Source organism: Petaurus breviceps, unplaced genomic scaffold (assembly GCF_028583685.1).
Source record: "Petaurus breviceps papuanus isolate PSGF00001 unplaced genomic scaffold, PetGlider_PUasm1.0 185, whole genome shotgun sequence".
Taxonomy (NCBI): domain Eukaryota; kingdom Metazoa; phylum Chordata; class Mammalia; order Diprotodontia; family Petauridae; genus Petaurus; species Petaurus breviceps.
The window spans coordinates 6,154,423-6,179,446 of NW_027185797.1; the positions used below are offsets into that span (position 1 = coordinate 6,154,423).

The window sequence follows — 25,024 nt, forward strand, 5'->3', positions numbered from 1 at the left end:
ACTATTACTATAACCACTAATATTTATATAGCACGTTCTATGTACTGAGTACTTTGCAATTATCATCTCATTTGATTCTCACAACAACCCTGGCTGGCAGGTATCATTATTATCTCCAATTTACAGATAGGGAAACTGAGGCAAACAGGAGTTTAGTGACTTGCTTAGGGTCATACACCTAGCAAGTGTTTAAGCTTCCTGATTCTAGGCCCAGTTCTATCCACTGTGCCAGAGTCCTATTCAAATTTTTATCTGCCGCCTTCCTCCTCTCGAGGGAGATTTCCTCAAAAATCTCATACTACCTGCTTTAGTTTTCTACTTTCTACTTTAAAGTTTAGCATGAGTTGAATTTCCTTTCATCACCAAGAAATCACAGGCTTTCAGCAAGTCACATGGCTAATGATGATTGACCAGGTATCTGATTGCCAGGGAACAAATAGAAGGCTCATTTTGACAAAGGAGGCCCCTGTTGCTTGACTGTAGCTAAGCTTGCAGGACAAAAATGGGGGAATCTGCTTAGAATCTTTAGTCTTTGAATAGGGCCCATTTCCAGAGAGCTGATAACCTGAAGAAGTTGCTTTACTATAGGGACAAGGTGGGGAGGGGGTCGCTCCAACCCCCGTGTACTCCCTGAGGATAAAATGGAATAGATTACAGACTGGTTACTTGAGGTGCTGCTCAATCAGCCTCTCTAAGGCATGTTATTTGAAAAAGGCCATAGAAGAACACCTGAGGGAATTTCTGGAGTCACCAAATGGGTACCTTCACTTTTTCTTAGATTTCTTTTTCTCCCTTCACTTGCTTGCTCCTTTTTCCTCTACTCTTATTTTTAAGCCTCTCCCTTGTTACTAAAGTTAATTAACCCTCCTGGCCTCAGTTTCCTCATCTGTGCAGTGAGGGAGTTGGCCCTGCTGGACTCCGAGGTCCCTCCCAGTTCTACTATAATCTCAGGATTCTATCATCTTCCCCTCCTCTGTGCTCTGCCATGTTTGAATCTTATCAGGGGTATCGTCACCCCCATTGACTGATCTCATGGGATCGTAGACAGAGAAGAAAACACTTTGTGAATACATGGCTCTGACTCCAAGCATTTGAAGGGCTATCACAAGTGAAAGAGGAATCATACTTATTTTCTTTGGTTAGCCCTGGAAGGCACAATCAGAGGTGATGGAGGGAGGCTTGAGGCTCAGTGTCAGACCAGACTCCCAAACGCTGTAAGAGATATGGACTGTCTCAGAAGGTGGTAGAATTTTTCTCTGAGAAAGAGAAATTGGAACCCAAACTTCCTACAGGTAGCAGGTGGTAGAACCCGGGTCCTGTGATTCCAAACTCAGTCTTCCTTCAGGGTCGAAGAGGTTCCCAATCCCTGACATAGAAATGATTGGGTTCTTTCCCAAAGTACCTTTCCCACGATCCCTCCAGCTCACCAACAGAGTCTGAGTTCTAAATAATTCCTCATGCTTCAGAGCTGGATGTTAGCAAAGGAATGAGACATTACAAACTGTGTAATCATCCTCCATTTGTAGCAGGCATTTGCCTTTGAAGCTTGGCAGCCAGAGGCTGCTCTGAAGATGAATTTCCAAAAGAGGTCCCATATAGACTTTGACACTGTTCTCCCACATCACTTGGTACTTACGTCTATGGGAGAGGGAGCATCAGCCAACAAAGACAGCACTTCAGAAGCTTGCTTGGTGAGGGAGTCCATGTGAGCTCAATCACAAGGGGAAAGTCAGAATCTGAGAGCAGTGGCCGTCATGAGTATTTCTTTCTTTTGTGTGTGTGTGTGTGTGTGTGTGTGTGTGTGTGTGTGTGTGACTTGACTTCTGAAGTGAGACATCAAAGTTACCAGGAAGATCCTTAATAAAAATGGGCATCAGAGGGACTCTTTTATTCCACCAAGCAATGAAATTTCATATCAGTGGTACCTTTCCTCCCAAACTGAATGGCTATAAATAGCAATTTAGTCATTCCTCTCACTTCTAAGGACCCTCTGATTTATGCATTTGGATGTCTAAGTGATACATATGCAAATTTTCATCCAGCATCAGCTAGTATTTCTCCTTAGTGGAGAAAAGTCTGGGCACATGGGTGCTTTCCTGATGACATTTCTCTGCATATTTGATGACCACTTTCCCTGTAGGGCTCAAAAGGTCTGCAGAATTTGTGACGATTAAAAAGATTCAAGAGACATAGTTTCTAGGTAATTTGATTATTTTATTAAGAAGGCCAGCATGTTTACTAATAAAAAGGATAGTCATTGGCTGTCTCTCTCATAGACCAAAGACAATCATAGTGGCAGAATCAATCCTGATTGGTTAACAATTAATGAGAGAATGAATATTACAATGAGGGACTGAGAGTGATATCATGTCACCCTTGGACAGAGAGACTATCTCTATACCCAGACCAACCCCAGCCTTGGGCAGTCTATTCCAAGAATTTATGTCCCCTGCAAGCCACACAATGACTACTTCTAGGTGGAGTTGAATAAGAATTAGTCTAATCTCATTATCAGCAGAGTCCTTCAAGAGACTGAACTTTTTAAAATCAGGACTTTAGAAAAAGGGGGGATCTCTGGATCTCTCCAGATCTTTGATTATTAATAATCATTTCTCTCAAACCTTTTTATTCAGTTGATATAGTGGAAGCAAAAGGATATTCTAGATTCACAAGGAGAAATGGGGCTAGCAGAAGCACAGACAGTAGCTATGAATGATTTCTAAGTGATGTCATAGTGCACAGAGCTCTAGGCATGGACTCAGGGAGACCCAAGCTCAAATGTGGACTCTGTGGGGCCTTGGGAAAGTCAGGTAATCTTAGCTTGCCTCAGTTTCTCCTTTTGTTAAATGGATATCATAATAGTACCTACTTCCCAGGGTTGACATGAAGACCAAAATGAGATGTTTGTAGCTTAGCACTGTGCCTATCCTATATTAAAAATCAAATATTCCCTTTTTCCTCAATCAGTAAACATTTATTAAATGCCTACTGTGTTCCAGTAGGCACAAAAAGTGACAAAAGACAGTCTCTGCTCTCAAGGAACTTACAATGTAATGGGGGAGACAACATTCAAAGAAAGAGGAGGCCAGCAATAAACAGGCTAAATAGGAAATAATTAAAAGAGAAAAGAAAGTCCTGGAATTAAGAGAGGTTTTGCCCAAGACCATCAAAGCAGTGGCTACACCCTCAGCATAGTCTTTACTTACAAAGGGATTTGTTGTCAGGAAGACCCAAGTTCAGATCTCAAATCTAACACTTACTTGCTCTCTGGTCAAGGGAAAAATCACTGAAGCTCATTTTCCTCATCTGTAAAATAAGAAAGGGATGCCTGTAATATGAACCTCACAGGATTGTTGTGCAATAATGTATATCAAGTGCTTTGAAAATGTTAGAGCACAACATAAATATAATTTGTTATGTTTATTCAATGCAAAGAAAGAAAATTGACCAAATCCCTCCTGTCGAGTCAGTTCCTAAGAATGGTGGTGGTAGGGAGGAGGCCACGGTGGGAGGGTGGGTCGACTAGACCATCTCTATTACCCCTTCTTGCTCTAAATTCTGAGGCCTACTTTTCAAATTGCCTTTTAAAAATATTATAAATAGGGCATCTAGGTGGAGCAGTGAGTAAAGTGCCGGCCCTGGAATCAGGAGGACCCAAGTTCAGTTCCAGCCTCACACAACACCCACACAAAAACAAACTAGCCATGTAACCTTGGGCAAGTTACTTAACCCCAAATTGCCCTCCAAAAGGTGCAAAAAAAAATATTATCAATATTCTTTGGACTCTTTTTGGACTGGAATATATCTATCTCTCTTGTTGGGCAGTTGATGACCCAAGGTGGGGTCTTCTCATGATCCATTTACCCAGTTAACCCAGAGGTTAATTAAATAGCTTTTATCTTACCCATTCAAGGATACAAACAGACCCTTTACATTGATCTATATTGGTCATATACTGAGTGAAAACACTGAAAAGTCAGGATCTGCTCTTTCTTCTGTACGGAAAAGAAATTTTGTCTTCCAAGGTAATGAGACCAGTTATCTAATTACCAGCCTAAAAACCCTTTCTCTAGAAAATTAGGCCCCTTTTTTAGAAAGATTAGTGTCAATTCTGGTATCAATAATGGTAGCTGCTTATGCCAAATCCACATCATTTTGTACATACATATGTCTTTCTAAATGGTAGTATTTTTCCCTAGTGATACATATTATTTCAGAAATGGATATACTTTCTTAATATAGATAACATACAACAGAGATATGTGAGGGCCATAACGAAATGGACATGACGTGGACATGACAGCAAAGCCAATTATAATTTAATAGGAGTGTTTATTAACCAGCTAGTAACTGCCTCCCCAGTAGGGAAAACAGTCTCGAGTCTTCTACAAGGTATATTTTTATAGAACTAAATGTTATTAACAACAAAGTATGGTTCCAAGGGGGTGTAATGCCATTTCTAGTGAAGCCTTGATTACCTAGCAAAGCCCTGGATACAAACAAAAACAGACATGTATCTGGGGCATGTTTTCTAGCAACACAGGTGAAAAGTTCCTCCACTATTGTGGCCTATTAGATGGTTTCCAGGGACCCTGGTAGGGGCCCCTTCTGGCAGGTTTAGGGGGCTTTGGTGTATAATTTCTGGTGGGCACTTCAATAATAATCAATACAACAGGTTTATGGGGGACATATTGATCAATCACTCAACAAGGATTTATTAAGTTTCTACAATATTCTAGGCACCGATACTAGACACTAGACATATAAAGACAAAGAATGAAATAATCCCTACTTACAGAGAACTTGAATCCTAATGGGGAGACAGTAAGTACATGTAAAAAATATACAGTATAAATATATAAAGTGAATGTATAATTTATATAAACATATACAGACAAAGTAGTTACCAGGCAGGTAGGGGGATCAGGAATGGCCTCATGCAGACGTTGGTACCTGAGCTGCGTTTTAAATTCAGAGGACTCTGGAGTGGCAGGAGGAAGAGGGTATATTGCAAACGTCATGATGGCCAGTACAAAAGCTTGGAGGTGGGAAATGTTGCATCATGAATGAGTGTCGCAGATAGAGTAGTGGGCTTGGGGTGAGAACGACTTGTGCTCAAGTCAGCTCTGCAACCTGGGCCCAGTTGCTTAAATTCTCTCAACCTCAATTTCCTCATCTGTGGAATGGGAATGATGTAATATAATGATACCAACTCCCAGGGTTGTTATGAAGATAAAATGAGGTAATACAGGAAATACTTTGTGAACTTTCAAGTACCATATAAATACTATCTAGCTAACTATGTTGCTTTAAAACATTATATAAATGCCAGTTATTATTGTGTGCAAAACTAGGGAATTGGAATGGGGGGAAAGAATGGCATTTATTAACCTCTGTGAGCCAGGCACTGTACTGAGCTCTTTGCAAATATTATCTCATTTGATCTCACAAACCGTGGGAGGTAGGTGCTACCATGATCCCTGTTTTACAATTGAATAAACTGAGGCAGACAGAAGTTAAGTGACTTGACCAGGGACAGCCAACTAGTAAGTGTCTGAGGCCGGTTTATCTACTGGGCCACCTAGCTGCCAATGAGAAGGCACATTCTTAGTGGGTGCCAGGACTTTGTGTTCTAGCTTTCATAGAAATTCTGTGAATTTGATTCAGTAGACATTTATTAAGCACCTACTTTTTACCGGTCACTATGAGACAGACATGTTGGGGATAAAACGATAAAAATGAAAATCATCCCTGTTCTCAAGGAGCATATTACATGTCGCTCTGGAAACGATGTGCACACAGACAAGCACATTTAGAATATATATATATATATATGTATATATATATGTGTGTGTATATATATACATATAAATATATATATATATATATAGTAATTTCTGCAGAAGGGAGTGTGAATGATTGGAACAATCTGGAAAAGTTTTCCTGGATGCCAAGAGGCTGAGGTGAAGACAGACAGCCAACACACAGAACCAAAGAAGGAGATGGAGTGTTATGTTCGAGGAGCCCAGGTCAGCCACTACGGCTGTAACATACAGAGGGTGTGATGGACAAGAAGTCTGGAGCCAGATTATGAAGAGCTTTAAGTATTTCCCAGAAAGGAAAAAAAAAGCTATGCTGGGGTTGTAGGAAGTAATAGAATGTCCCTCATGTGTTGAAAATATTTAGTATTTTGGAGCTACGTTGGAGCATTTTCTTGGGAGGGGGGGAAAGATTCAAACGAACACCAGCCCTGAGAGTTACTATCTCAGGGATGTGACAATGTGATGGGACAGATATACCCAAAGGTATATTTAATAAGAGTATCATTGACAAGATATGTGGCCTTTTTGTTTAACACATTCCATTACAAACCACACAAAGGAAACAATCATCACTATAATGTGAGAATTCTGAGTAGATCTGATTCCTGGCTTCTGAAAATTAAGAAACATGTCCAACCTGTTGTGTCTAATAGCAAGGTATCTTCCAGATTTATGGTTTCTGAAAATACAATGGGCTTGGTAATCAATTGGTAATTGTTTCCCTTCCCTTCAACACCAAAGGAGGAGAATGATTTAATGGTAGCATCAAATAGAATAGCAATTAACTTCTTAGGGTGAAAATGAGTCAAGTCAGTGCCTACTTCCTGAATGTTTTTCCTAGGGCTGATTTTCTTTCCTTTCCCTCTCTTTTTAGAAGTCCTAAGCAGATGCCAGAGTTATACATAACTAGCATTCATTCCCAGTAGACACCTGTCCATCATGGTTCCCTCCTCCAGGGAGACTTGTATACCAAATGTTTCTGGGCATACTATCTTGTGTTGTGACCCGCGCGTTCCCTGATCCATAGGCTGCATAATGCCTTGGCAGCCTTGAATGGAACATGACAGTGGGGGGAAAGGTTTGCACCACTGAGGGCTGGACTTTTTCTATTGTGACTGATTGCACAGCTGCAGAGTTGATTTTTGTTGGCTGGCAATTGAGTGGGACCAATGAAGTTCGGTATTTCAAAGACCTGTGATTTCCTTATCCTCTTTGCTGGTGCAGATGGTGACCACCCTCATCTTCTTAGTCGATGGTCATCAAGAATTACTGTGGCCAAAAAAATTGTTCTTACAGTGATCAAGGTGGTGATGAGTCTCAACTAAGATAGCAATTAACTATTATTAAGCACCTATACTATGTGCCAGGTCCTGTGCTCTAGGACTTCAAAGTACAAATATAGAAGTAAGAGTTCCTGATCTCAAGGAGCTCATATTTTCTCCAGGGAGACAACATGTACAGTTATAAACATAAGATAATTTGGAGGAGGGAAGAAACTATAAAATGGAGAATCATAAAAGGCTTGATATAGAAAGGGGCTCTTCCTATGAATTTGGGAATGAATAAGGGGGTCTAAGAGGTGGCACTGAGGAGGGGGCATGTTACAGCAGGAGTCGGAATGTCATGGGCAAGGAACAGAAAGGCCAGCTTTGCTGGACTGTATAGTGTCTGGAGAAGGGTAATGTATAGAAAGGTTGAAAAGATAGCCTGTGAAGATCTGTAAAGCTTTCAGAGAATGTTTCTTTTGATCCACTGGAGTTCATTGAGTGTTGTCAGACCTCCATTTTAGGAAAGTCACCTAGATAGGTAGATGAAGGTTGGATGGGAAAGTGGAGAGAGTTGATGTTGGAAGACTAATCAGGAGGCCACTATTGGCTTTCTTTTCTGAGTTCTATTTTTTTAGTTTTTCCTTTATATTGTTTCCTCTGTGCTGTAGGCAGCATGGAATAATGAATAAAGCCATGAATTCACAATCAGAAGACCTGGGATCAAATCCTGGCTCCATCACGTACTCCCTTTGTGGTCATCTAACCTCTCTGAGCCTCAGTCTACTCATCTATAAATGAATGGGGTTGCATTTACTGGCCTTATTACAGCCCTCAATCATATTGTGACTGTGGGTGGGCTCTGTGCTCTCCCATTTTCAGTTAAGCACATTGGCCCTATATCAATGACATCTTCCCCTTCTTAAGCCAGCTCATAATCAGACAGGGTGCTATAGATCATTGCCATTCTTTCTTATCTTCTGTCCTCTTGTGTGAATTTTGGTCTCAAATGATCAGTGAACCCCCTTTATGCTGGCAGAGAGCACTCTCCCACAGGTCCCTCTTGATGACAAGTCTTGGGGCAGCACAACGCTTCTGCCCCATGTAGTTGTAGATGAAAGAGAAGGATGACTGGTGAAATGGAAAGAAATGCTCATGGGCTCTTTGTCGACAAAGATTATAAATGTCCTGGCAATGCCAGCTCAATCCCATGCATCCAAGTACTACCTTGAAAGCAATGTAAATGTGAAAATTGTTTTTTTCCATAGCTCTGATTGAGAATCACAGAATGTGAGAGCTAGAGAACACCTCAATGGCCATTTAAGACATACCACGCCCCAAAAGGAAGCCTTACTGTATCATAGCATACAAGAGGGTTGTTCAGGCTCCACTGGAAGACCTCCAAAGAAGGGGACCCCATAACCTATCAGGGCGGCCCATGGTTATTTTAGGAAGGCTATCCTGGCATCAAGGCTAAACCAGCCTTTTTATTGCTCTTGGTTCTGCCCTGTGGGGCCAAACAGCACATGGATAAGACATCACCCTCATGATGTGTTTGGCCCGGCTCAACAACAACAATCCACCCACTGCAGGACAGCCCTTCACTTATTGGAACAAAGCTAGCACATCATTCCTGCATCTTCTCTTTTCTAGGCCAAATGTGCCAAATTCCTCCAATCTGTTCTCATGTCATGGACTCAAGGACCTCCACCATGCTATTGCCCCCCTATAGGAGATCTCTAGCTTGTGGATATCCTTCTCAAACTGTAATGCCCAGAACTGAACACACTATTCCAAATGAGGGCTGATGAAAGCAGAAGGAATGGGCTTGTCATGTTCCTATTCCTGGAAGCTGTGCCCTTACTTTTCAAGGGAAGAAAGGAAGAAAGATCGGAACTAAAGGGAAGGTAGTCTTCCTATGGGTCTTAACCAGACTGCTTGCTGTAGTAGTGAAAATGTCTTTGCTTTTCTGGCCCTCACCTCTATTACATCAGATTGTCTTTCCTTTAGATGTGTTGTTTTAGCATGGCAGGGGTGAATCATTATGTCACCATGCTGTAGAAAACAGGATATGCAATTTTCCACACTTTTTAGAGAGGAGCTGACTTACTGAATTTGATTCTTTTTTTTTTAAGGAATGAAAACTTTTTTAATTAACAAAACTATTTTTATTCCCTCTTCTCCCGCCCCATGGGAAAAAAAAGAAAACCTGTATCATAAATATGCATAGTTAATCAAAACAAATGACCACATTGGCAATGGGCAAAAAGTCTGTGTCTCATTCTGCGCCATAAGTCTTCACCTCTGTCAGGAAGTAGATAGCATGTTTCACCATCAATATTCTGGGGTCATGGTTGAACTGACCTTTATTTCTTAAGGGGAAAAGTTTCCTCTTCAAAATGGCTGCATGAGATGGTCAACAAAGAAGGGAGACACCCTTGTCCCCCTCTCCAAGCTGCTGACTATGGATTCAGATAGTCAGGTACCAAGACTAGATTGGGTATGGTGGCTTCCTGGTGCTTGTTGCACAGCAGGAGCTTTTAGCCTCTGCATTTCTAAGTATCCTAATTGATCTATAAGGAGATTCCTGCGGAGTTATTCAGATTTTGTTCCACTTAGTATGAGAAGAGACAACTCATGCCCTGAATTTTTACTTGATGAAGATGCATCTGAGAACTTTAAAAAGTACCCTTCTAGGGGTCTTCTGCTTGGCCCCAGAGAAAAGAACTAGAATGGGGGAAACTACAGAAAGGCAGATTTAAGCTTCACACATGGGAAAGCTTCTTAATAATTAGAGCTCTCCAAAAGCAGGATGCCTTCCCATTTCCTGGAGGTCTTGAAGCAGTGGTCAGATGACCACTCATTCAGGTTGTTATGGAGGGTGGCTTCCAAGACCCAACCTAGTTGCTATAATTTTCAGCTAACAGCTTTAAATGCTTGCAACTGATCATTAGGTATTCAAGAAAGTGCCAACTAGATGTGATTTTCTCTTGTTTTATTCATGAAGAGATTTGAATCATTTGTCAACTGACTGCTTCTAAGGCCTCTGACTCCCACACTGATCTCCCTTTGGAGACCTCAAGGTAAAGGACTTCTTAAATGCTGAGCCCCAGAACACGGGAGATTGAGAGAGTCCCTGAGATCTTTTGAAAATCTTCAGGGTCTGACAGGATTGACACAGTTTTGCCAACATGCTCAACTCTTCACAGGGGTTTGTGATACCAGCTTCACACCCGTGCCTTCAAAGACCACTTCAACAGTGGGTTCTAGATCTACATTTCAAACCACTTGGTCAATATCTCTACTTGGCTATCCCATTCAAATTCATCACATCTAAAGCAGAACTCATTATCTTCTTGCCAAAAGAAAAGGAGAGAGAAGTGGTTCCCGATTTTTCTATTTCTGTTGAAGCCATTGGTTCTTAACAAACCTCAGAGTTATCATTCAGTCTTTCCTGTGTTGCCAAGCCTTGTCCATTCTATCTCCAAAATCTTCTCTTTCTACCTCTGTCTTTCTCATCTATTGCCACTACCTTAGTTCAGGCCCTCATTATGTCTCCTTTGGATTATTGTGATGGCTTAGATTTCAAGCTGGAAGAGACTTAGAAATCATCTAATCTGTTTTATTTTGCCAACAAGAAAACAGAGGTCCTGAGAGGAAGTGACTCACCCAAGATTCCACAGAAGGCCCTCCTGGGATTCAAACCTAGGCCCTTGGACTCTAAACTCAGCATTCTTCTCACTGTATCATGTTGCCTCCCAACTGTTGTCCTTCCCTCAAGTCGCTCTATCACTCAAAAATCTTTAGTGGCTCTCCATTTCCTACCCAATAACATTCATAGACTAACTCCAGCCTTATTTCACAAAGTACTCCTTTATGTACTCTATGCTTCAGCCAGATTGCCCTCTTGGCTCCAGTCCTTCCTCCTCCTCTATGCATAACCCATGCTTAGAACAGAATAGGTGGGCCTTTGCCATCTCTGCCTTCTTCAAGTTTCAACCTTCTCTTGTAAAGCTTTCCATCCTCCTCCCTGATTTAATGGATCTTTATAACTCTTTGTCTCTTCGATCTCCTCTAAGTACTTACAGATTCTCTATCTTGTATTAGTATTTCTCCCCTTAAAGTAAAATGGCTGCCCACTGCTTCCCAGGATTTGAATTTTTATTAATGGAACTTCTTTAGAGTGACATAGTTAGTCTCTTTGGATATATCCTGTTTTCCATGAATGGGGCACAGTGTCTTATGTTGTTCTCAGTCAGTATCTGTACTTTCTTTTGAGTATATTTTGGAAGGGAGCTATAAGATATACTCTTGCCTGGGATGTAGGTGAGTAGGAAGGCTAGTAAGGGGAAGCCAATCAACAGTTTTTTCCCCTATTATCCTAGCATAGCAGTTATGGATTAATAAAAGACACTAGTATCTAATATTACTACTACTACTATTACTACCACTACTACTACTATTGCTGCCACCATGCCCACTTCCACTAATGATAATAGGAATAGGGATAGGACCTGTGATTTCATTGGCCCTCGGAAACCCAGGTGAGGAAAATCTCTCCACTAATATAGGTCAGCACCTTCCAAGACCGAGTTTATAGTTTCAGAGGGTTTTCTAGAGCAGTGATATCAGACTCACATAGAAACAAGGGTCACTAAACCATACTTAAGGGTCCCTGTGGACTATATATTGATGTAGAAAACTATAGTTTAGCACCATCTATGTTTTATTCAATATTTATTTTGTTAAATATTTCCCAATTACATTTTAATCTGGTCCAGGCCCACTTGGGAGTGTTGCAGGTCATGGCACCACCTCAGGCCTAAAAGCATTGAGAGGTTAAGTAAGTTGGTCAGATAGCCAGTGTATGTAGAGGCCAGGCTTGAACCCAGAACCGCATGACTTCAATGTTGGTTCTTCCTAGAAAATAGTTAGTGGACAAGGAAAGTGAAGATAACAGGTCTTCATATAATGCCGAAATTTTATTTCTATTTCTCTTGCACATGTTTTTATTAGAGCTATTCATAATGAGGAAAATGAATTAATTGTATTTATCTTTCCTTTCTCTTCTACGACTACTATCCTAGCAACATGTTTGTTGACTCTTCAGAGGGAGAGATGAGAACGAAAATCACACTAATTCTAAAAAGTAGGAAGAAAAAGGAAGGAAAAGACCTGAACAATCCAAAAGAAGACTATACACCCTGGACAATTAATGAACTGTCCGGTAGTTGACAAATGTCGACATCTCACAACGAATGTTGACAGGCTGGCAAACACTGACAAGCTACAGACCTGGAATCCAGCAATTAATTCCAACATGTCTGACTCTGCCTTTGACCAAGTGACAAAAATACATGGAAGGGGCCCCTTATCTAATTGTACAGATTGGCTTATTAGTGTGTAACAAGGAGAAACTCAAAAAAGTACTGGGGAGTTTGAGAGGGAGGAAGGGAGACAGAGAACCCAAAAGAAACATTCTCCTCTCCTCTAATAAAGTCACTATCTTATGACAATCATAGGTTAATGGCCATGGAAAAGTCATTCTGCTTGAATGATGGGGAAGTGAGTTGAAAATTTATTGAGATTAATTTTCTGATTGCCAACTTATTTATGGTTTATGAAAGCCTCATGCTTAAGAGAAAAGAAATAGTAGATAGATGAAAACTTCAGGTTTTGGGGAGTTAAACCATCACAAGACTGACTGAACACATCAATTGGATGATTAGACATCAGACCAAAGGTTTGTTGAGATTCAGTGATGGAACAACAATGACTGGTCCCCAGAAAAATTCTACCTAGACTGACTTACAGAGATCATCTGACCTTCTCACCCTACCCACTGTCTCTTGCCTTAAATTTCTATAGGGTTTTAAATGTTATGGAGTCAGTTTTACATTCTCCCATTCAGTCCTCAAAAAAATCCTTCTGAAGCAGATGGGGGAAGGTATTCTTTTCCCTATTTTACAGACAAGGAAGCAGAGATCTGGAGGGATGAGGTGACTGATCAATGGCATTTGAAAAAGTCAGTTATAAAACCCACTTTCTGAATTTAAGTTCAGCCTTCTTTCTAAAACATCATGTTGATGCCAGTGAGCAGGAGAAAGCATGATCTGGAGAAAGGAGTATTGATTTTTGATTCAGAAGACCTGGGTTTGAATCCTGACTTTAAGGAAATCACTTCATTTCTTTGGACTTCAATTCTTTATTTGGGATAGCTGGGTGGAACAGTGGATGGAGTACAACATTTACCTCAGACACTTACTAGCTATGTGACCCTTGTCAAGTCACTTAACCTCAGTTTGCCTCAGTTTCCTCATCTGTAAAATGGGGATAATTAATAGCACCTCTCCGATGGTTATTGTGAGGATCAAATGAAAATAATTATAAAATACTCAGCACAGTGTTTGGCACATAGCAAGTGCTATGTAAATATTAGTTACCCTTATTTTTATCTATAAAAATGAAAGGATTTGACTTTTAAGATCCTGTCCAACTCTAAAGAGGTGATGCTTAAAGGACTTAGGTATAAGGACATCATGAACTGTCTGGGATAATTTACAACTGAAACATTTGTTTGTCCTGTCTTGTGATTGGCAAAAAAAAAAAGCCTCAACTTCTAAATTTGCAAATGCAATGAAATTCGGTAAGGACCTTTGGTACGTGAGGAAACCTCGTGATTCATGAGAAAAGCAATATGCAGGAAAACAAGGGGAGGAAAAACCCCACAAGCTGCAGACTCAGACAGGCCAGCTACAGGAAGGCAGTGCCTGGTGTGGCCTTCCTGTATTAGACATTGAGGAGGGTCTCCTACCTATGGTTGGTTGATAAATTTTCACTGGGCAATTGATTGTGAATAGAAGGGAAGAAGATTGGTCCAGACAGCTCTAAGAATTTAGCTGTTCCTGCGCCTTAAAGGAAATTCCATCATCTCTGCCTCTTCACTCTGTAACTCTTTGAGCTCCTGCTAATGGAAGCTCAGTGGGACTTCATGTCTGGCCAGAGGTTGACCTAGACTTCAGCACAGTATGGAACAGTGAGAGGTGGGGGTCTGGCAGAGTTAGGTGGCATCAGAGCCAGGGATAGTTTTGCAAAGTGATAAAAATGTTAGTGGATTTGTTTGATCTGTTTAATAAAGAGGTGAAAAATAGTACTTAGCACCAAGGTGCTCTAAGCGAGAGATGCCCCTTCTCCAAAGTAAATAGTCCCCTGAAGCATCCCTCAGCTCATTCATAAAACAGTCTGTGATGACTAGAGGCTCTTTGGAAGGAAGCCAGTGACAGGCAAGGTTTTCCTGGGCTGCTATTAACAGGTCACTAAGGCTCTGGTGAAACTTTCATACCCTCTACTGCTAATGTTTATGGAGCATCTCCAAGATTCCTGGCCTTTTTCTGGGTTTCTGGGGTAAGATTGTTGGGCCATTTTCCTTGAAGATTTGGTTCTAACTGCCTAGAAAGCTGTCGCTCTCTACCCACCCACTGCATACCCTTCCAGAACATTTCCATGTATGGTTCCCACTCAACAGTAGGTATTGGGCTTTTTTCAGAACAAATATTGGGGATAAATGATGTCACTAGCATCTTATTAAAGCATATTAGGCCAGCATAGAGGAGAGCATGGATTCTGGAAACTTAGGGCAGAGAACAAACCCTAGAAAGCACTGCCCTGCTAGTAAGACTGGAAATCTAGTCCTAGGGATAAGTGCCTGTCTTTTGTAATAGAAGAGGATATTGACATCACATTAAATAACAATATTCAGTTCTCAAATCATTTTACATCCATTATCTCACCACAGTCCTGTAAAGTAGGCGAGGTATTGCCATTCAACAAATGAGGGATAACATTTAGTGATTTACCTTAAGAAGGAGCATGATACAGTGGATGGAGCATTAGAAACGGGAGTTAGCAATACCTAGTTTCAAAGGCCACCTTACATACTTACTAGCTGTGGGACCCTGGGCAAGTCACTTAACATTTCTGAGCCTTGGTTCGCTCATCTGTTAAATGGGCATGATAATAGCTTCGTGAATTGGACTGTTCCTGTGACTTAAACAAAACTACAGCATTTTCACCTCTCTCTTCTATAGCCTTTGGGTTTCTGGTGATAAGAGTTTAGTGATCAAATGAAATTATATGTATAGCATATTATAAACCTCCAAGTACTACATAAATGTGAACTATTATTATTAGCATTGTTGTTCTTGTTAGGAAAATCTTCTCAATAATTAGAGCTATTCATCAGTGAAATGGGCTACTTTGAGAGTTTGTGGGTTCCTCCAGTCAGTAGGTGACTACTTGTTGAGTATGTTAAAGTAAGAATTCCTTTCATGGGTGAGTTGGACTGGGCAAGCTAGGGGGTTCAATGGGGGGAACACCAGGCCTGGAATCAGGAGGAACTGAGTTCAAATCCGGCCTCAAACACTTACTAACTGTGTGGCAAGTCACTTCACCCTGTTTGCCTCAGTTTCCTTATCTGTAAAATGAGCCAGAGAAGGAAATACAGCCCAGTATCTTTCCCAAGAAAACCCCAAATGGGGTCATGAAAGTCACACATGACCAAAATGACCGACCTGAATGAACTGGACTAGAAGGCTACTGAGCTCCTTCCCAACTCTCAAAATCTGTGATCCTGTGATTATTATTCATTTAGTTCTTCTCATCATTTTTGATGGACTTCAGATAGAAATGACCCAGAGCTGCCACCATGCAAGGTCTTCTTTTATATTTAACGCCCTGCATACAATGACAAAGTTGCATCAAGTAACTGCCTTTTGTAATTGAATAAAAGTATCGCCTCTGTTACTCTTTCATTCCCATCTCTTTGCTGATGATCATGAGATGCTGATTATCCACAGTCATAGCTAAGAAATGGAGTCAGAGAATGACCCATAACTATAGTCCTAATGCTCCAAGGGGCCCCCTGCTTCCTGCCTGGGTCTGTCTGGGGTTGAGCCCCCAACATCAGTACACCAACAGCATGATGCAGGTGGGAGTGAGTAGGGGTGGGCAAGGGAGGGATGTCCATAGCATTGATTTATGAAACTGCAATCAAGGCCCCAGAAGATTAGGACAAGGCTCCATACTAAGCATTCCCTCTTTCCAACTTTGTTAAGGATGTAGCTTGGCAGGAGCTACTTAAGTCAAGAGCTCTGAAAGAATATACCGGAGTGAAGAGAATACAGTCCATGAACTATGAGGGACCAGAAATGTTGGCAAGACCATCACAATCACTGAGAAAGAGAACTTAGGAAAATGAGCTCAAGACTCTGTTGCTTATACCTATCCAATCCTTAGCTTGTGATCAATGGCTCCAGCTACTATTATCACTATTGAAAAAAGCAATTATTAAGGGCTCTGCTATGTACTGGGAATATACACAGAAAATCAAGGAAGACTCTGCTCATAAGGAGCTCATTTCCAAATGGAAGAGACAGCATATATTGGAGGACTCTCTTTCAGGGGTGATGGAAAGGTCCAGTGGTCCATAGGATGCAGAAGCAAAGCCAGTGGTGAGATATTGTGTAGGCTACTTAACCAATAAAAGTAAATATGGAGGCCCTCCTCACCAAAAGCAGAGGTGAAATATATAATTCCTCTCTAACCCTCCTTCCTACTGAAGGTCAACAATGCTCACTTGCACAGTAAACTGTAGGATTACTACTAGTATGTTTTGCATTTGGCTCTCCTCCAGCTGAAGTGAAACTTCCTTCCCATCTCTCTTAATGGTAGCTATGTCTTCCTGCAGTCATGGTTTTCCAATGCCTCTTTCCTCTCTCTTAAATAGCAATCCTCCCACTGCTAGCCAGGCCACTCTGCACTCATTCCAGGTGACTCAAAATATGTGTCTCCCTACCAGCCTGGGGTTGAGGAGGGAACAGCCAGTCACCAGGTATGCTCTCCACTTCCTTGAACCCAAGCCAGATCAGGCTTCTTCTAGTCCAACCCATAACTGGTAAAGAATCCCCTCTATCTACAACACACCCAACAAATGATTACCCTCCCTTTGCCTGAATCGGCCAACCCCTCAGCATTTTTCCTTAGCTCACTTCAACCTTACAACAACTCTGTAAGGGGCCAGTGTGACAGATGGCATTCTCCTATTTTACAGATGAGGAAGGTGGAGGCCAACAGAGGTTAAATAATTTGCCCAGTCACACAGCCAAGAAGTGTCAGAGATGGGATTCAAAACCAAAACTCGCTAACTTTCTGCTACACCAATCTGCCATTCATAGTTAGAATATCTCCTATGAGATAATCAGAAAAAGACCATTATCTCATTATGGACAACTATGATGACAGTATAATATTTCATTGAAGTGTTAACCCATTCAGACCCTCTTCTCCAACTAATCTCCTGTGTTTGTTCTACAAAGAAGTTAAGGGAATATTTATGTGGAATTTTAAATGCTTCCTGTCTTCCTTCAAGGTTCAGTCACTCTCAGTGAAGCTTTCCCTAATCCTTCCAACTGGAAGTATGGTCTCCCTCCTCACATTTTCTTAGGTGGCATTTGGATCTTAGTGTAATTATTGTACATAGGTTTTACCCCTCCCTACTCCCAAGTATGGGGTTTCCCAAAACAATTAATGAGAATTTAAGCTATTAAGGCACACCTTGTATATCATAAATGAGCAAGAACTATTGTGCTTCTTTGTTATTGTGGTTTTCCATCTCCTCTCACCTTGACATAGCATCTTGCACCTAATAGGTTCTTAGAAAATGCTTACTGAATTGGATGAAGGGACAGACGTCCAGTGCAGTTGCATGACTTACAAGATCCAATGGAAAGAGTGCTGGATTTTCAATCAGAGGACCTGGCTTCCAATCTCAGCTCATGTGCTCATTACTGTTCCTTTTGGAATAGGATTACTAACTTAGTCAATGAGGGGAATGCTATGGATAAAGTTTCCCTAGTTTTTAGTAAACCTTTTTTAAAAGTGTATCTTCCTATTCTTGTGGAGAAGATGGAAAGATATGAATTAAAAGATAATCAGTTGGATTCAGAATGGGTTGGATGGCTGTAATCAAAAAGCAGTTTTTAATGGTTCTATATTAACCTGTCAGGAGGTCTCCAGTGGAGTATCCCAGGCCTATATTCTTGACCTGGCATGGTTTTACATTTTTATTGATGACATGAACAAGGCAGAAATGGTATATCCATCAAGTTTGCATATAATAGATGTCTCAGAATCCAAAAGGATTTGGACAGGCAAGGGGATTGGTTGAATGAAAATTCAAGAGGGATAAGTGTAAAATCTTGTACTTGTATATATAAGAAAAATGACCTCCATACATAGAAGATGGGGGGAAAGTTAGACAGCAACTTTCTTACAAAGGATCTAGGGGTTTTAATGGACTGCAGGCTCAATACAAATCAGCATTTTGATAATGGCCACCAAAAAAGCTAATGTAGTCTTGGGCTAGGGCAGCTAGGTGGCACCATAGAGCCTTGGGCTTAGAATCAGGAAGATTCATCTTCCTGAGTTCAAATCCAGCCTCAGACACTTATTAGCTGTGTGATAACTATCATCAAGTATCTGAAGGGTTATGGTGTGCAGGAGAGATTTGACCTCTTCTGTATGGTTTAGAGAAAAGAGCCATGAGCAGTGGGATGTCAGTGCCAAGAAGTCAAGGACTCATAATTAGGACTGTCTCAAAGTGAAATGGGTGGCCTCCAGAGCTGGTAGATTCCCTTCTTGGAGACCTTAAAGCAGAGATTCTATGACTACATGTCATAGTGATGATCCCCTTCATGGATGGACTGGATGGCCACTGGGGCTCCTGTTAAACCCTCTGATTCTCTGACTTGGGGATATGTGTCTGACCTTGGGAAAATCATATGACCTCTGTGGGCCTCAGTCACTTAGCTGTTGTTTGTCCTTTGTTCATGAAGAGGACCGTGACCTCAGGGAGGTGATACCATGACATGCAAGTGAATTGGATTTAAGTGAGGTAGGGCTGTACAAAGTCACCAGCCTTACTTTATCCTCCAGAGCCATCTGGATCCAGTGGTAGGATATGGATCAGAGATGACCCTGGATGCAGAGGGGACATTGACCTTTTCAAGCTAAGTTCCCCAACATGTCTATGTTTGACTTGGGCAATGGCCAATCAGTGATGAAGGCTGGGTAGGACATGAGGCAGAGCAATGAAGGGGTTGGAAGACATAGCCAAGTAGTCCATGAGTCTATGATCCTAAGTGGGAAGGGCTGATCTCAACATCAGGAACGTGTTTAAGTCTTCTACTGAATACATACTATCTGTGTGATTCTAGGCAAGTCATTTACTCTCTCAATGATCTAGGCGACTCTCTAAGACAAGGTGGAATAAAGGGGAGGGAATGAGCATTTATACAGTGCCTTCTAAATGCCAGACACTGTGCTAAGTGCTTTACAAATACTGTCTCATCTGATCTTCACAACAAACTCTAAGAGGTAAATGCTATTTTTGTTCCCATTTTACAGTTGAGTAAACTGAGGTAGACAGAAGTTAAGTCACTTGCCCAGGGTCACATAGCTAGGAAGTGATTGAAGTGGTATTTGAATTCCAGTCTTCCTGACTCTAGGCCCAGCACTCTATACACTGCAAGACCTAGCTTGTTACCTTTTTGGTCTGTGGTGGACCTCTGGTAGTCTAAGGAAACTTATGGGGCCTTTCTCTGAATGTTTTTAAATATAAGAAACCTAAAAATATGTATGTAATGTACATATGTTGTTATGTGTGTCTATTATGTAATATAAATAATATTGTATATATGATATAACATGTGTAATATAAATTATAATTATGATATACTCGTAAGTCCAGTGTTGTCTCCATACACCCAGCAGAGGCTTATTTCCCTGAAAGAGTCTCCTGCACTTGGTGGATGGGTAAAGTATCACGTAAATAGGGCTCCCAGCCCTTATTTTGGTTATCCCAATGTGAGGGGTTTTACTCAATCTTTCCAAACACAAGCTAGTAAAAAAAAAAAAAAACAAAGGCTCTGCAGCCTGGGTGAGGTTTCCAGAGTCTCTGCAAGCTTGGCACAGAGATGAGACAGTGAAAGCATCCTGTCAATAAAAACTTCTGAGTGAAGTTGGAATTGCTTCAGGCTGGGCCAGGATTAGCCTCTGAGCTCCCTCCAGGATGACAGGCTGCTAGCCCTGAGTGCAGAAACTCAGTGACCTACAAAAAGAATCCCTATGCCTCTTGGGCTTTGCCTACTTAGCGGGCAAGGGTGAGTTCCATGTGGCATTTTTTTGATTGCTTACTATTAATATTCCAATTTACAGCTAAAGGCAAAAAGAAAGCAGCTACTCCAGGCCTGAAAGTTCCACTTCCTTTTTTTTTGTCTGTAGGTTTTTTGCTTTCAGACCTCACCCCCTACCCCCATCCCTCCACCCCCACCTTCGCCCTCACCCCAACTGATCCTTGAGTGGAATAGGAGGGCCAATCAGGTCCAGACCTTGGAGAACTATTATCTTTGAGGCCAGGAAGGATCCAGCCCTCACCTGAGCCTCCTGAGGGATCACCTGCCCAGCTGTGAAGTGCCTCAGAGGAAAGAAATCTTTTGAAAATTGTGGAAAGGAAAACTTGAGAAAGGAAAGGAGAAGAAAGGAGGTGGTGGGGCTGTTCACCTGCAGATGGTTTTTAAAAGGCTTAGTAGGTACATTTTTTAACTTGTGGGCATCAGGGATCTTTCTTCCCACCCCCAAGTGCTCAGGGCCTTGAATAATAGTGAGAACAACTGGTTGAAAACCCCAAAATGTCATGAAAAGGTGGAATATGGTGAAAAGAGACCTGTGCTTGGAGTCAGAAGAGACTTGAGCTGTAAAAGTTCTTCCCTGTGCCTAGAATACCCTCCCTCCTCACCTCGCTTCCTTGGCAATCTGGCTCGCCTCAAGACTCAACTCAGCTTCTACTCCCCCCAGCAGGCCCTTTCTGATCTCCCAGGTATTTTGCTCTACTCCCCCCTTTTACAGAGGAAGAAATTGAGGCTGACAGAAGTCTAAGTTATCTGCTCAGGATCACAGAGCTAGCAAATGCCCGAGGTCAAATCTAGCACTCTAATCCCTGCACCATTTGGCTGCCATTTAAAAAATAGTGTCTGAGGCTGGGTTTGAACTCAAATCTTCCTGACTCCAGGCCTGGTCCTCCGTCTACTGTGTACCACGTAGCTGCCCTATTCTCCATATTTTTTAAATTTACATTTAAAATTTACAATGATAATGATGATGGTAAAAATTTACAATAATAATGATGATGGTAATGACAGCTGTTGCTTCAATTATTTTGATTCTCAATAATGATCTTAGGAAGGAGATACTCTGGGAAAGAGGTAACAGCTGACATTTACGTTGCACTCTACTTACAAGAGCCATTGAATCCTCCAACTCAATGAAGGAGCTACCCTTTTGGGGGAGGGGGAGGAAACCTAGACCTGTGATTTCATCAGTGTCGGAGTTCCTTGTGAAGAAATTCCTCTGCACTTTTACCAGAGAGTTACCTGTGGGTACTAAAAGGTTAAGTTACCTGCCCAGAGTTACACAGACAGTAGGTGTCAGATGTTATCAGACTTGAATTAAATGTAAGTTCCCCTGATTCTTCCTTCCTCTATATACTTGGTTGCCTCTCTAGGTCAATGCTAATAGGGATTACCTGACTTTGACACCTGTCTGATAGAGGCCAGATGATGGATCCATGGTGGTTGAGAGTCAGATGGCATTTGCACCAACTCTCTCCTGACTCCAGGACTCCACCATTCTGTGTGTCTTCCCTGAATGAAGGTAGATTTCAATGTGATATATATAATGGCAACACTTGGGATCCGCTCCCCTCTGGAAGTTAAAAAGGAAGTACCAGGATGATCAATATGGGTTGTCTCTCTCCTGACAGGTGGACCGAACAGAAGTGATTCGAACCTGCATCAACCCTGTCTTCTCTAAGTTGTTTACGGTGGACTTTTACTTTGAAGAAGTACAGAGGCTTCGGTTTGAAGTCCACGATATCAGCAGCAATCACAATGGACTCAAGGAAGCCGACTTTCTTGGTGGCATGGAGTGCACTCTTGGACAGGTCAGTTCCCAGTCCTCCCTCCTTTGCTTCTTCCTTCTCTCCCTCATTTCTTTCTGTAAGGATCTAGTCAACATTTACTAGAATTTACTCACACCAGAACTATTTGAGGTAATGTGAGTAACAAAGAGATGTGGATCCTGCCCTAGATAATTTACAGTAGGTGCTCCCCCAGTTTGTGGTCCCAATAAAGAAACTCTCCCAGCTGAGCCTCACCCAAGCCTGGTATCAATAAGTGACCCTTAGGACTTTATCACACCTGGGTCTGCTTAGGAATACCCCCTATATTCAGCACCAACCTGTTACCAACCAAGCCCATTTGTAAGGTATATAATTTCACCACTTTTGAGTGTTTCTTCCCTAACACATCTCCCCAACCACCATGCTGGGTGAGTATCTTACATCTGTGGCCATGAACTTGTCTGCTATATTATATTGTCATATAATGTGTGTGTTTTTCTGCTTTCATTTATCTGTTTGTTCTCTGCATAATAATGAAGCTCTTATTTGTATCAACTTCCCCAGTACCAGTTTCCTAGAAATTCTTGAACCTAGGTCTTTGCTTTAACTTGAGCCCTAAGGCCAAATAAAACAGAATAATGTGAAATATGACTGGGAATGTAGACTGGCACAAGTTTGCATAGAGCCTTGAATATCTAGCTAAAGGGATTGGACTTTATATAGAAGGGAATAGGCAGTCATTATAAGAAAGATTATTGAAAGTTGGATAAGAGAAGAAAGTGCTGAAAGGAGGCTATTGCAATATTCTGGGCAAGTGGTAATGATGGTCTGTACTAGGATGGGGGTGTAATGGGAATGTAAATTTTAAAGATCTTCCCTGCCCCTAGGCTAAAGTGCAGCAGAAGCCTGGGGAGGGAGGCTTGTTTTTCAGTAGATACTTCTTGATTGGCCAGTGAGTCAATAAGGTTGTTACATTCTCTGAGCCAGGAGAAGGCTATATAAGCCCTGATGTGTAGCTTTGTTTTGGGACTCACTTTGAGAAATGTTCTGTGATTTGATCTGAATTCTGGGAAGCCGTTGTTGAGAGTCCCCCGGCTTTGAAAAACCCAGAATGTGGAAACCCAGATGTTGACTGGGTATGGATGTAATGGTTGGACAGTTTGGAAATCTGTCTACTTGATGTTTCTGTCTTGATAATTATGCCTGTATATTTTGAGGTTCAGGGTGCTGACCTTTTCTCCTGAACAAGGTAAACGATATATGTCTGACTGATTAAAGTAAGCTTGTTAACCCATTTTGAGTTGCTTTCCTTTAACAAAGCAGATCCAAGAACCTGTGGTAGCTGCAAACCCTGAGGACGCGCTTGGGGTGCTTGCTGCTACAGGGGGCAATGGGCACAAAGAGGAAGGAACAGATGTAAGAGACATTTCAGAGATGAAATCAACAGAACTTGGTAACTCAATGGCTATCTCATGAGCAAGAGAAAAAAAGTCAAAGATAATCCTAGAATTATGTTTCTTTTGTTTTCTGTTCTTCTAGCTTGTGTCCTTTAACCACCATCCAAGGTTCTATCCATAGAAAGTAGCCCCCCTCTCTCAAACTTACCCCAGGGTTGAGATTATTTCCTCTCATGGACCCTCAAATCTTCTTCTCATCTCTGACTCCTCTCAGATATTTCTGACTTTCCAGAGAACATGTCTAATTGATTGACCTGCCATCACTTCAAATTAAGTATATCTAAAACAGAAATCATGATCTTTCCCTTCCAACTTGGCTTAACGTGACTTGGTTGATTATAATTGGCTCCCTTTGGCTGAGCTGCTGCTGGGAGACCAAGCCATACTAAATAAAAATCCCCACCTATTACTATAGTCATCAGGAACCATGTAAGAAATCCTATAAGAGTATATTTTTTTGGTTTCCATAAGGAAATCAACCTACTGAGGTCTTCTGGGTAGATCTCAGCCTTTGGAAGAATGGGAATATCACTTTTCTTAGAAGGTTAGGTTCATCTTTACCACTCATGCCAAATATTCCATTTTACAATCGGCCTTAAAATCTTTTGTATTCATTGGATTGTTGGCCCAAAGGGAGAAAAGGAAGCCCAGCTCATTTGTCTCTCCTGATCACCATCCATCTCCCAATAGTTATTAGAATGTTCCCCTTCCTAAACTTTCTTTGTATTTACTTACTTGTACACATGTTCTTTCCCTTTCAGTAAAATATAACTTCCTTGAGAACAAGTACTATTTCATTTTTGCTTTTGTATAGTCGTAGTTTCTTGTACATACTCAAATACTCAAAATATTCAAATGCATCTGTAACCTCATTGATGTTCCCACAAAATAGTGTATGTTACAATTCATTCATTCCTATCCATCTTGAATGGCCCTTATCAAATCATCCTACAAACTGACCATAGGAGGTCTACCCAACATTCTCAGGACCTTCTCCCCTTCTCTTGACATTGATTGATACCAGTGGAGTAAGTGGACTGTTCATTGGCTACAGTAAGTACTTAATAAATGTTAATTGCCCTACCTTTCTATGTAACTTCTTTGGGTAGATTTCCATGTTACTGTTGTTGAGTCATTTTTTAGTTGTGTCTGACTTCATGACCCTATTTGGAATTTTTTTGGCAAAGATACTAGAGTAGTTTGTCATTTTCTTCTCTAGCTCATTTTACAGATGAGGAAACTGAGGTAAACAGGGTTAAGTGACTTGCCCAGGGTCACACAGCTAGCAAGTGTCTGGGGTCAAATTTGAACTCATGAAGATGAGTCTTCCAGTCTCGAGGCCTGGCACTCTGTGCACTATGGTGGCCCCTAGCTGCCCTTGGTTTCCATGAGAGTGAGTGAAAAGACTGGGAATGTCTGGCTCTGTGTCACCCTTCATAATCTAGTAAAAGGGAGACTAACCACAGC

The 25,024-nt window shown here is 41.4% G+C and overlaps 1 protein-coding gene across 2 annotated transcripts in view; it reads left to right on the forward strand.

Moving 5' to 3' along the window:
- The window catches only part of CPNE4 (copine 4), a 679,918-nt gene that overhangs the window by 477,905 nt on the left and 176,989 nt on the right, over positions 1–25,024 (forward strand). For both annotated transcript variants that reach the window (XM_069088381.1, XM_069088382.1), the window contains one exon: positions 21,963–22,142. In XM_069088381.1, the coding sequence (XP_068944482.1) occupies positions 21,963–22,142 (180 nt within the window). The remainder of the gene's footprint in view (positions 1–21,962; positions 22,143–25,024) is intronic.